This window comes from Mustela nigripes, chromosome 14, assembly GCF_022355385.1.
Source record: "Mustela nigripes isolate SB6536 chromosome 14, MUSNIG.SB6536, whole genome shotgun sequence".
In the NCBI taxonomy this organism is placed as follows: domain Eukaryota; kingdom Metazoa; phylum Chordata; class Mammalia; order Carnivora; family Mustelidae; genus Mustela; species Mustela nigripes.
The window spans coordinates 13,396,359-13,409,326 of NC_081570.1; the positions used below are offsets into that span (position 1 = coordinate 13,396,359).

Genomic DNA, 12,968 nt, shown 5'->3' on the forward strand with positions numbered 1-12,968 from the left:
TGTAGCCAGTCAACACACTGTACTGAATTAATGTGATCCATTCATTCTTAAGCAGGAAGACAACTCTCTACAAAATGTCTTAATAGGAGGTAAAATTGAAATAAGAAAAACAAAGTAAAAAGAAAAAAAGGAAAAACAAAATAAAACTGGAGGCGAAAATTATTCAAAAAAAGACAACCGGTATAGAGAACAGAATGGTAGTTGCCAGAGACAGGAGTAGGGGGTGGGTGGAGAACAGAGGAAGGACGTTCATAAGACAGAATCTCCCAGTTATGAAATAAACAGTCACAGGGATATAATGCACATACAGGGAGGACCATACTTAACAATATACTGTACTGCATATCTGTGAAGTAAGAGAGTAGATCTTAGAAGTTCTCATTATAAGAAAAAAACATTTCGAGCTATGTATGGATAGAGATGTTAACTAGCCTTATCATGATGATCACTTCACAACCTACACAAACATCGAATCAATATGCTGTACACCTGAAAATAATATAGCATTACATATCAAGGACACCTCAATTTAAAAAAGTCTAGATTAAAAGTATGAATGGGCTCTCATTAGCTTTTTACCTACAAATAACATTTTTTTAACCATTAGTGAAAGACATTTACATTACTGGGTTTTAAATTAATGTAGTAAGGGAAGAACAGCTTCAGAAATCAAGCAAAAAGTTTTCCAACAAACCACAGCCAGTAGCTCATGTTTGCCTAAAATTCCAGCAGCCTGGCATCAAGGCCTCAGATTTCTAAGTCCCTTCCCTCTGCAATCTGACAATTCAGAGCGGAGAGGCGAAAGACTAGCAAGGAAGGAAGGAGACACGAATGGTACAGTGCTGGGTCTCTGAGGCCACTTAGCTGCTCTTAGCCACCTATGTCAAGTTCATGGTGGGGCAAGGTGGGAGAAAAGAATGCCTGTATGCATGATTTCTGTCAGTTTAAAACCTTCCTCGCAGCAGTGACCTGAACTTTCAGGTAAATTAAACGATTCTAGTAAGTGGACTAGAGCTGAGAACGCAGTCAGTGACCTACTCAGATCACACAGTTCCAATGCAGGAGGAGGGAACGATTTTCTACAGCATACCAATGTCTAAAAAATAGCAAGAATTCACTAGGCTTTAAGAAGGATTCAGTGGATGTTTTGTTTACCCTGTTATTTCCCCCCCCATCACTCCTCATGATCCAGCAGAGGCAGTTCACGGTACACACACTCCCAAGGCTTTGAAATTGTAGGCAGGCTGGCCAGGGCCAGAAGCCAGTCAAAAGAAGAGCCTTCTACATGACCACAAAGAAATATCATCACTCCCTAACTGCTGTCACGCTGCACTTCGCTTACCTTTCCATGCATTACATTGGCATTCAGTTTTTCCACCACATTCTTCTGTGATAGGTATTTCTTGCTGTCCCAAAGGAAAAAGAAGGAGGGGCAGGGGAGGCACAAAAATCACCCAAGGAACTAAACAAAAGGAAGCAGTTTCATGAATCCTGCATCAATTTGTGACACTGGGATGCAAAGGCATTCTTAGAAAACACCAAGGTGTGGGGTGCTCTGATCTTAGGTGTGGTGGGGCACTCTGGTCTTATCACTGACACTTGATACAATTTTCCTTAGACTTCTCCGAGGAATAATGAAGAGGAATCCCTACTAAGAATGTAGACTGAGTCTCAAATGAACACTTACAAACTACTTCCTCAATCCCCAATGAAAAGGTAGAGACGGGACACCTGGGTGGCTCAGTGGGTTAAGCCTCTACCTTCGGTTTGGGTCATGATCTCAGGGTCCTGGGATCGAGCCCCGCATTACCAGGGAGCCTGCTTCTCCCCCTCCTCCCTTCTGCCTGCTTCTGTGCCTACTTATGATCTCTGTCAAACAAATAAATAAAATCTTTAAAAAAAAAAAACAAAACAGGTAGATACTTAAGTTCTTTCATACTCACTCCAACCTACAAATAACTTGCAATTCGTTATCCCCCTTTTTTCTAAGAGCAATGCTGCACCTATAGATGGGGCCCTCCAATTTCATCATCTTACCATCTACTCAGCCAGTCCACAGCAGCATTGTGAAGCTGAAGATGGCCAGCACCTTGACCTGCACTGGCCAGGGTGGCCATCACAACCATGAGTTCAGGGAAACCAGTCCCATCACCATTGGCCAACATCTCTGTCGCCATGGGGATCAGGGTGCCTAGAAGCACAGCACACACACCTTCCCCAACTTGGCTGGTAGACAAGAAACCGCAGATTAGTAAGTAAACAACAGGAATCTGACTATACTTCTAAATTTATAAAAGAAAGAGATGTTGAAAATTAAACATTCAACACATGAAACTCCCCATCCCCTTCCTCCCCACTCCACATATATGCACCCAGTTTTGGACTTCAGCTATGAGAGCACAGAACAGTCACCCATCTGACAACTAACAGGCCCAGTCACTGCAGAAGTTTTTCCACAGGAGAAATTAAGGAGCTCTACTAGATTCCTTCGTCAACTGCAGGGAGCTCCTGAATTGCTCAAAACGCTAAAGACCAATGCCTGAAGGGAAGAATGCAGCAAATGCTCCCAACATTCACCTGGGGCCCTTAGGGACTTATGACCCAAATGCATTTGTTCTACCTGTTTTCCCGAACAATGTACGTAGTCAACAGCTGCAACAGCTGCCGGTTCTCCTGAATCACATCCAGCTGGTCAGAGTCTTTGGGGGGCGACGCAGTCATGCGGGTGAGCCAGGCCTGGAGGCGCACTGGCTCCACACAAGCCAGCTGCGCCAGAGAGCCACAGAGATGCAGAAGGCTCGGGTTAGGGCTCTTCTCAGCTAGGGACAGACCAAGAGGCTACGGTCAGTGAAGGAGGGTGAGGGACAGGAGGGAAGGTGCCAACTGGGAGCCAGGAAAGGGGGAAGGAAAGGCTTTGAGCAAGTTTTCAACTTCCTTCCCAACTTCCTTGCAGGGATTCTCTGCACTTGTTACTCGGTAGTTATACTTGGGCAGAAGATATGCACAGTATTAGCTGGACATCAAAGTTCCCATAAGAAGATTAATAAAAGCTGTCACTCACTCAGCTGGAAGAGTTTGGTGAAGAATTTCAGAACTCGGTTACAGAATTTAGCAGAGAGGTTCTCATTGGCTGTCGCCATCATGATCTGCACGAGTTCTCCACTGGGAGGCAGAAGGGGGGAAAAGGGGAGAATCACATTAAGCCTCATAAAAAAGACATCCGCTTCTATTTCTTCACGATGTCATCTCCCCTAGGGGAACTGCTCACTGGTCAGTCAACAACCCTAGTTTTTCATGAAGTCAACTCCTCATCATGACGTCACCCCTTCAACCTGAAGAATGAGCAATTAATCTAAGTCCTCCCCACAGTACAAATACCTAAAGCAGGCTTCAAGTGTTCCCTGAGGAAAAAAATACCTAAGACATTCAAAAAATGTTCACCGAGTAAAACAAAATACAGCTCACCTCTCAGAGAAAAATTCCTCCATAGCTTTACGAGCCTGGCTGCTTTCCAGTTGCTTTTCCAAATACTGGAGACATTCCTCCAAGATGGATTCATCTAGTCCACTGAGCATTAAAAAGAAAAATTAACTACCAGAAATAAGGTCTGTTTCAGTGTCTTCCTAATACTGATTTTTTAAAAAATCCAAACTTTATGACTGAACTTCAAGAGCAATAGTCCCTTTTTTTTTTTTATTTAAAAAAAAAGCTTAGTGTAAGGGATGTCTGGGTGGCTCAGTCAGTTAAACGTCTGCCTTCGGCTCAGGTCATGATCCCAGGGTCCTGGGATCGACCCCCACACCAGTTTCCCTGCTCAGCGGGGAGCCTCCTTCTCCCTCACCCTCTACATGCTGCTCCCCCTGCTTGTGTTCTCCCTCCTCTCTGTCAAATAAGTAAAGAAAATCTCTTTAAAAAAAATTTCAAAGCTTAGCATTAAGCCTGGCTACACAGGAGCTCAGTATATCTAACACATTAAACTATAACAAAACAAAAAAGTTCCTAAAATCTTAAAGAATGTACAACAGCTTAGAGTTCAAAGAATCATTGCTACTGTTTCAAATTATAGAAAAAAAAAAGAAAGAAAGAAAAAGAAGTAGAGAGAGAAAAGAGGAAGGAAGGGAGGGGTGTACATTAGTCCAGTTCTCAGTGGGACGAAGCTGCAACTTCCTCCACTGCTCTTGGGGACCCACCCACATCGCTATGGCCTAAACCACCAAAGTCAAACGGTGGTGAGAGACCACCTGCCTAATTCCGCACCACCCATCTCAGAGGTACAGTTCCAAAAGTATTAGAAATTCTATGAAGTAAGAAAGAAAAAGAAATTTTATGAGGCTCCTCTGTACACTTCATTACATCAAGTACAGCGCTTGATAATCATCTGCTCAATTACTTAAAGTTTCCAAATCTGAACTTTAAGGCTTCCGCTTTCTCAGCATTGATTCCTAATAATTAATCATAAAAGCGGATTCCAAATAACCTTTCGTGCGTGTTCACAAGAACATAAAATGCACACAAGTACAGAACTTTCTGTTAAAAAGCACAATAAGCCATTAATTAAAGACACAGAGAAGCCAGTGCTGGGACATTCCGCTGCGAGCAGCAGGAGGTCATGGGAGCCTGACTGTCTCCATCAGGCTCACCTATTGGGATCTGCATGATTGGCCAGGATGTTGTAACAGCCAGTGATCAGCTTCTCATACACTCGAGCCAAGAACTCCTCAGACTCTGCGGGGCCCAGGATGCGCTCCAGGGAGTTGCTACTGATCTCAGCGACACTCTCAGTGCTTGACTCCAAAAGAAGGGGAAGAAGGGTCCGAATTACCTGTGGCGGATTCATCTCATCGGACCAACTTCAGCAAAGAAAACAGAACCATGTTAGTGAATATACTCCCCCTACAAAGGTGCAAAGGCACGGATAGGGCAACTCAATCATTTACTGAGACAGGAGGACTTTTATTCCCGTCTTTTTTCCCCGATAGTTATTTTTTTATATAGGTATAATCATACAACTTCATAATTTCATTTTTCGTGATTATATCAGAAACAAAACCATTTTCACACATAAACCACATTTAATAAAATGTTAAACAATATAAGATGCATTTTCCAGTATTCAGAAAAGAAAATCAACCCCTCCCAGACAACTTTCACAGGACTGCCTGGAACCTGGATCACGGTTAAGGCAATGTGATCAAGGCTTTCACCCAGGCCCTATGTACAGGCAGCCAAAGCAGTACCTCCACTGGCTTGCCCCAGGCCCCATAGGAGGAGAAGCTCACTCCCACGAGGATTCTGGAGATGCAGGATTTGACATACATCACTGCCACCTTAAAACTCCAACCCAAAGCACCTCAAAATTACGGTATGATTTAAAGCCTGCATGGTCTTTCCTGCCAGAGGGAAGGAGGTATTCTGCTACATCACATTCTAGGTCAATGCTCACACTCCACTCAGAAACCAGACTCTCTTTGCTACAGAAGCACGCAGGGAAGCATGATTACTGATGACACACTCCATCTTCATTTAGCTACGAAGGAACACTGGACCAGAGAGCATGCAGGGCTCCATAGTCGCTACTCACACAATAAGATCTCCGGTCAGCCTGACCAGTGAGAGGAGAGTGTGCTTCAGGGAAGCAGCCAGGGGCAGACTTTGGCCACAAAGAGTCCCCAAGTGAGCAGCTTGCACAGCACTGATGTAACTCTCTGAAGGGATGGTGTCATTAGCAAAGGCATTGCGCTGAAAGGAAGCAAAACAGACATGAATGGACAGACCATCTATCTACCCAGGATGAAATTCTCACATGGGGGGAAAAGAACCAACTGGCATAAACTAATACCCCATTGAGGTTTCTAGACAATGGCTCTACTCAGTATACACTATTACTCATCCTGGGAAGGAAAGGGGGATGAAGCAAAGGAAGCAGTTAAACAAATTTTAACTAGTACAAAGGTAAAGCAAAATTTAAAAAGTTAAGGGGCACCTGGGTCGCTCAGTCGGTTGAGTGTCCAACAGCTCAGGTCATGATCTCAGGGTCATGAGATCCAGCCCCATGTCGGGCTCTACACTGGGCATGGAACCTGCTTAAGATTCTCTCTCTCAGGCGCGTGGGGTCTCTGTCAGCTGAGCATCAACTCTTGGTTTCAGCTCAGCTCATTAGATCTTATTAGGGTCATGGAATGGAACCGCATCAGGCTCCAAACTCAGCGGGGGAATCTGCTTAAGCTTCTTTCTCTCTCCCTTTGCCCCTCCCCTCCCTCCACCTCTTTAAAAAAAAAAAAGCTAATAAGTGAAAACGTTAGTACAAAGTTAAGATACCCAATACCAGTTTTCAAATAATTATAATATATTCTACTTAACACTAAAACTACTATCTCTAATAATTAAAATGGATGCATATTTTGCAAAGCATCAGAGCCTCCATTAAAATATCTTCATTATCCTTCTGCTACAGCTCCGGGTGATGTAAATAGAGCTCATGATTATAAAGCAGGGATAACAAGATTATAATACTTGACTCTCCCGAAGAACTATAGCATGGGAATAATCTATTAATAGAGGTAACTTGGGCAGAGCAGACACAAAGGTCAAGTAAACTGACAGGAGACTCCACAGTCTTCTAACAGCCTCCAGAACCTGAAAGCTACCCTAGAAAACTCTGACAAAAGGAGAAGGTTCCTGACATTTTTCCTAAAAAGAAAATGAAAACAGCTCACATTTACTGAGAATTCAGGAGCCAAAGACTGTACCAGGTACCTTAGATTTAATACAATTAATCTTCACATCCCAGTATTAAGAAGAGAAGGAAATGGAGACCCCGAGTAATAAAACAGCTGTCTTACAACGCACTAACACAGATTTCTTAACAAAACAACCACTTAAGTACCATTTGGGTAAATCAAGCCTTTGATTATCGATTCAGCCATAGAAAATACACTGCAGCATACCAAGGCCTCTTGGCAGGTAATTTCAGCCTAAGGAATAAGAACAGAGCACAGAATGGCTAGCGCTCCGCATCTCTACTGTGAGAGCAGACACTCACCCAGGATCCAATGTTGGGAAACTCGTTGGTGTTGATGTTGTTCCAGGATTCACACACAGCCTGCACCCAGGATGGTAAATTCTGAACCAGCGTAGGACCTGGAGGCGACAAGAAGGATGACGAGTCATCACAAGGGAGAAGAATGACACATGCTATTTTAAAGCCAAGCCCAAACACAGAAAGATACACCATTGCCCAAGCTGTCAGCATTCTTACTAAGATCACTTAGATGGATCTTTCAATAGCAGTACTACACATCCAAGAACTAGCTAATTGCTTAATAGCTAACAATGTCAATTATAAGGTTTTCATTTCCTATCATGTTCACTTTCTAATCTTGCAAGTAAAGGCAACAACTGAAAACAGAATGCAAAGTGGGAGCCTGTGACTACAAGTCAAGCTAAGACCGCTACTCAGCATCTCCCACACCCTCCACCCATAGGAAACACTTTGATCTCCTCTCAAGACAAATCTGAGGGCAAGGATTCTTTTTTTTTTTTTTAAAAGGTTTATTTATACATTTTAGAGAAAGGTGAGGGGCAAAGGAGAGGGAGAGAATCTCAAGCAGACTCTCCACTGAGCACGGAGCCTGACACTGGCTGATCCCACAACCCAGAGCCAAAATCAAGAGTCAAGACACTTAACTGACTTTGCCACCAGGTACCCCTGAGGGCAAGGATTCTTTTTGGTTTTTTTTTTAAGATTTTATTTATTTATTTGACAGAGATCACAAGTAGGCAAGGGAGGCAGGCAGCAGAGAGAGAGGAGGAAGCAGGCTCCCCGCTGAGCAGGGAGCCCCATGCGGGGCTCGATCCCAGGACCCCGGGATCAACCTGAGCCGAAGGCAGAGGCTTAACCCACTGAGCCACCCAGGCAGAGGGCATGGATTCTTAATGCACATCAAGAACAGCATTCTAGGGGCGCCTGAGTGGCTCAGTGGGTTAAAGCCTCTGCCTTCGGCTCAGGTCATGATCCCAGGGTCCTGGGATCGAGCCCCATGTCAGGCTCTCTGCTCAGCAGGGAGCCTACTTCTTCCTCTCTCTCTCTCTCTCTGCCTGCCTCTCTGCCTACTTGTGATCTTTGTCTGTCAAATAAATAAATAAATAAAATCTTTAAAAAAAAAAAAGAACAGCATTGTAGGGGCACCTGGGTTGTTCAGTCAGTTAAGCATCTACCTTCAGCTCAGATAATGATCCCTGGGTCCTGGGATTGAGCCCCATGTCAGGCTCCCTGTTCAGTGGGGAGCCTGCTTCACCCTCTCCCTCTGTTGCTCTCCCTGCTTGTGCCCTCTGCCAAATAACTAAATAAAATCTAAAACAAAAACAAAAACAAAAAATGCCAGCATTCCATGAAGTAGGAGAATTTAATTTCTGAAAGTGTGACTACCTGAACACTGAAAAGGCATTTTAACGCTTTCAATTCAGGAAAATACAAACTGTTATAAATCGAGACTATAATGACTGCTCTTAACTCCAGTCTTCCTCAGGCCCTTTTGCTTCCCCATCCTCCATTTCTACCAGATCATTCCTAACACAGGGAAGAGGTTTGCCCAACACAAAGCAGCAGCTCGCCAGTCTTCCTCAACTCCACAAATGAAACGGAGAACACGGGCTAATGCTTTAGAACCAAATGGCTTTGGGTTGGATCCCAGCCGCCACATCCTGCAAGATGTAGGATCTTGGGCAAATTAACTTCTCTAAGACTTTGTCTCCTATGGAGTAAAAAGGGAAAACTAACATTTCATAAAGCTCCCAAGAAGAGTGACAGAGATAAATCTATGTCAACTTTCAACAAACAGAAAGGTTCCAGTAAATGGTAAACGTCAATAGACAGTTAGAGAAGTGGTAGGACTAGTCCTACTAGTGGTAAAGACATTTCAAAAGCACATTCAGGGGCTCAGTGGGTTAAAGCCTCTGCCTTCGGCTCAGGTCATGATCCCAGGGTCCTGGGATCGAGCCCCATGTCGGGCTCTCTGCTCAGCAGGGAGCCTGCTTCCTCCTCCCTCTCTCTCTGCCTACTTGTGATCTCTATCTGTCAAATAAAATAAATAAAATCTTTTATTAAAAAAAAAAAAAAAAAAAAAAGCACATTCACTTACCCAGAGTGTTCGCCTTGCACCTACTAGAGCCAATAGCCAAAACAGCAGCAAAGCCATGCAGTTTCTCCTGGGAAGGTTTTTCAGTGGATCCTTCTTCATTAAAGTTCTGTAGCAAATAGGCTCTGAGAAAACAAACAGGGGATACATGAAAGCTGAAGAATCTACTCCCATCACAGTTAGAAGAAACTGCCCTAGACAAACTGAAACACCTGCACCTCTATTAAATGTAGCTTACAGTCCCTGCCCCTTTGTGATCTTGTAAAAATTCCAAGGGGCAGCTGTCTTCCAAAGAACATCCCATCCTCTGAAATGTTCCCAAAACATAATTCCAGGACAAATGAGCTTGGCAAACATTGAACACTATCTACCCACCTCCCCCTGGCCCTGAAAGATGGGCTGTGTATATATTGAAGGATCTGAGAAGTACGGTTCACCTTTGAATAACGGGAATTTTAACTGCGCAGATCCACTTACATGCATATTTTTGTCAGTAAATAAAATATAATACTGTGGGGGCACCTGGGTGACTCAGTGGGTTAAAGCTTCTGCCTTCGGCTTGGGTCATGATCCCAGGGTCCTGGGATCGAGCCCCACATCGGGCTCCCTGCTCAGCAGGGAACCTGCTTCCTCCTCTCTCTCTCTCTCTCTGCCTACTTGTGATCTACATCAAATAAATAAAGTATATATATAATACTATGAACATATTCTGTCTTCTTTATGATGTTCCTAATAGCATTTTCTTTGCACTGGCGTAATTCTAGGAATACATGATATAATACATAGATATAAAAAATAGGTGCCAACAGACTCTTTGTTATCAGTAAGACAATTACTGCAATTCAGGAAGACACAAACAGCTATAACTTTAGAGGGTAACTACCACCCTTAACTCCAGTTCTAAAGTCCTTTCACTTCCCCATCCGGTCAATAGCAGGCTATCAATAGTATGTTTTGGGGGAAATAAAAGTTCTATGCACATTTCCAACTGCACAGGGGAACTGGTGCCTCCAATCCCATGGTGTTCGAGGTCAATTGTACTATACTTTTTCAAAAGCAGTTCAACCATTACTTACTCAAGACTTCCCAAACTCACTTGCCAGGAATATTTATTCACAGCTTAGTGCACAAAAGAGTTGGCCTAATGGTCCAGATTGGAGCCTAGAAGCTCTCAGAGGGCAGGGACTTGCTCAGCTTTGCTACTGCCATACCCCACCTCCCTGCCCCTGTCGGCACCTAGAGAAGTACTTGACACACAGCAAGCACTCCCATTTGCTCTTCATACCTACTGCTTGTATATCGTCAAGAACTATGCCTCTAACAACAGGCCTCAATCTACTTATTGCAAGACATTCAAACTTAGGCATTAATTAAGCTTCACAAGGATCTAAGTCCCTTTTAGCATAAAAGCTCCACAGAGCAGGAGTGCCTGGATTCAGTGCGTTAAGCCTCTGCCTTCGGTTCAGGGTCATGATCTCAGGGTCCTGGGATCAAGCCCTGAATTGGATCTCTGGACAGCAGGGAGCCTGCTTCACCCTCTCTCTCTGCCTTCCTCTCTGCCTACTTGGGCTCTCTCTCTCTGTCAAATAAATAAAATCTTTAAAAAAAAAAAAAAAAAAGGCTCCACAGAGCAGGAGCTGAACGGTGAAACTCTCTTGGGACCAGAGGAAGTAAATGAGTGTAAAGGGACCCAGTAAGAACAGCTACGTGGGGTAGCCACATCTTGACTACGGTGCGCTAATGTCGTGTGGCAAGTCAGACCCAGTTTTACCAGTTCATCCTATGTAAGAAAAGCCAGAAATCTTATTTTGTGAATAAACTCTCTACCTGCATACAGTGAAAGTAGATTAAACATCACGCAGAGCTAGTTCTACAGGGCATGAAATTTGCAACGTGTTATTTTAGAAGACTGGATTTTAAAACACTCCCTGACTCACTACAAAATTTGTTTCTCTACCTATATGAAACTGAAAGAGCATTTAGAGCTTCATCTTAGTGCATGACAAAAATGACATGTTTGGGAAAATTTCATTATCTTTCCTTGTATCCTACAAGTAAAATGCTAGAAAATATTTAAAGGTTCACAGAAATCAAACAACTTCTTGACTCTTTCTGAACTATTTGAAAATTCTCTCATCAGGCATCCCTCTCTTTATATTAGAGAAAAAAACATTTTACTGAGAAGGAAAAAAACCTTAGGCTGACAAAAAGGAAACGTTAAGATTCTGAGTCATTAAGGATCTGCACAGTACATAGAACCACTAAGTTCAAATTGAAGAATTTTCAGGCTTCTAAAGAAAATAAACCCCCCAAGAATCTAAACTCCCCATTTCCGACATCTGTGGTCAGGCAGCCCACCGCACCTAGTGAACGATGCATAGGTGTCAATGAGCTGTAGCGTGGCTGGAAGGAGGTTCTTGGTGATCTCAGATGACTTATGAGGATCTGTCTCGGCAGCCATCTTGGAAAAATGTTCATCCAGGGAGACCTGGACCTTGGAAATGGCAGCATCAAGGGTGTAGATGGACTGCAGACTTGGAATTTCATGGAGTTGCAAAATGGTGGTACAGTCGATGCTACAGAATGATGAGATCTTCAAAAGTACCCAAAATATTAATTAGCTGTGGCAAAGGGCTACGGCAGAAGCTAAATCCTGGCATTATGGACCCAAAACGAACATACCTGTCGAGCGAAGTATTCCTCTACAATTTCAACGTCATATTTCACTGAGCTGCATTTGGTGGATGCAAGTTCTAGGAGAGAACCAGCATGTTCTGCTTTCATTCCCTGTTTGATAAGGTGATCCTGTTTGGACAGCAAGAAAAAGTGCTCAGGAGATTAAAACAGAGAGAGTCTAAAGCTTTCATTACCCTTAAAAACTGACAAGTTCCCACAAGCACAGAACATGGTGGCTTTGGTCACCCCTTAGCAGAAAGCCGTATGTGACACCGTCGTACCTTTATCCAGTTGACATAGGAGCTGATACGGAGGCGGGAAGACCAGCGCAGGGTGTGTAAGATGTCACATTCACTCATCTCAGGTGAATTCATGGCCAGCTGATTCATGTAGGTCTTTGATGGTGGCAAAATCCCCAGGATCCTCCACAGTATCAAGAAGTAACACTGAAGGGCACAGGCCTCCTGGAAGAAGCAAAGAGACCGGTCACAGCAGTGGCACTTGGTATCATGTCATGAGCCTGCAGACAGCAAGAACCGTTCCAAATACACTGCTTAGAGCAGACTGTGTGCAGTCCTGATCTTCAGCTCAGATCTGACTCACAAGTCTGGTCCGCTCGTCTTTGACAGAGAATATATCTAATAACAAAGCAGAAAACAGGGCGCCTGGGTGGTTCAGTGGATTAAGCCTGTGCCTTCACCTCCAGTCACGGTCTCAGGGTGCTGGGATTAAGCCCCGCATCAGGCTCTCTGCTCAGCAGAGACAGTCGTTAACCATCTGCCTTCAGCTCAGGTCATGATCCTGGGATTCTGGGATCAAGCCCCACATCGGGCTCCCTGCTCATCAGGAAGCCTGCTTCTCCCTCCCCACTCCCCGGCTTGTGTTGCCTCTCCCTCTCTCTCTCTCTCTGACAAATAAGTAAATATAATCTTAAAAAAATATATATGAAGATGCTAACAGAGACAGGAAGAAGGTGCCCCTACAGCAAAAGTGGAGCCCAGCAAATAACATTTTCCTTCTAGAATAAGTTCAAATCCTAATAAGTTCAAAATCCTAATAATCTCAAATCCTCTCTCTGTGCCTGCCTCTCTGCCTACTTGTGATCTCCCTCTGTCAAATAAAATCTTTAAAAGCGGGGGGGCAGAAAATAGTAAC

General features: G+C 43.9%; 1 protein-coding gene across 7 annotated transcripts in view; it reads right to left on the reverse strand.

Annotated features, from left to right (window-relative positions):
• The window catches only part of UBR4 (ubiquitin protein ligase E3 component n-recognin 4), a 134,488-nt gene that overhangs the window by 85,593 nt on the left and 35,927 nt on the right, over positions 1–12,968 (reverse strand). For all 7 annotated transcript variants that reach the window (XM_059376425.1, XM_059376421.1, XM_059376423.1 and 4 more), the window contains exons 23-34: positions 12,095–12,277; positions 11,820–11,942; positions 11,501–11,730; positions 9,141–9,262; positions 7,043–7,140; positions 5,582–5,739; positions 4,641–4,850; positions 3,466–3,567; positions 3,062–3,162; positions 2,621–2,819; positions 2,038–2,226; positions 1,343–1,406 (exon numbers count right to left, since the gene is read on the reverse strand). In XM_059376425.1, the coding sequence (XP_059232408.1) occupies positions 1,343–1,406; positions 2,038–2,226; positions 2,621–2,819; positions 3,062–3,162; positions 3,466–3,567; positions 4,641–4,850; positions 5,582–5,739; positions 7,043–7,140; positions 9,141–9,262; positions 11,501–11,730; positions 11,820–11,942; positions 12,095–12,277 (1,779 nt within the window). The remainder of the gene's footprint in view (positions 1–1,342; positions 1,407–2,037; positions 2,227–2,620; positions 2,820–3,061; positions 3,163–3,465; positions 3,568–4,640; positions 4,851–5,581; positions 5,740–7,042; positions 7,141–9,140; positions 9,263–11,500; positions 11,731–11,819; positions 11,943–12,094; positions 12,278–12,968) is intronic.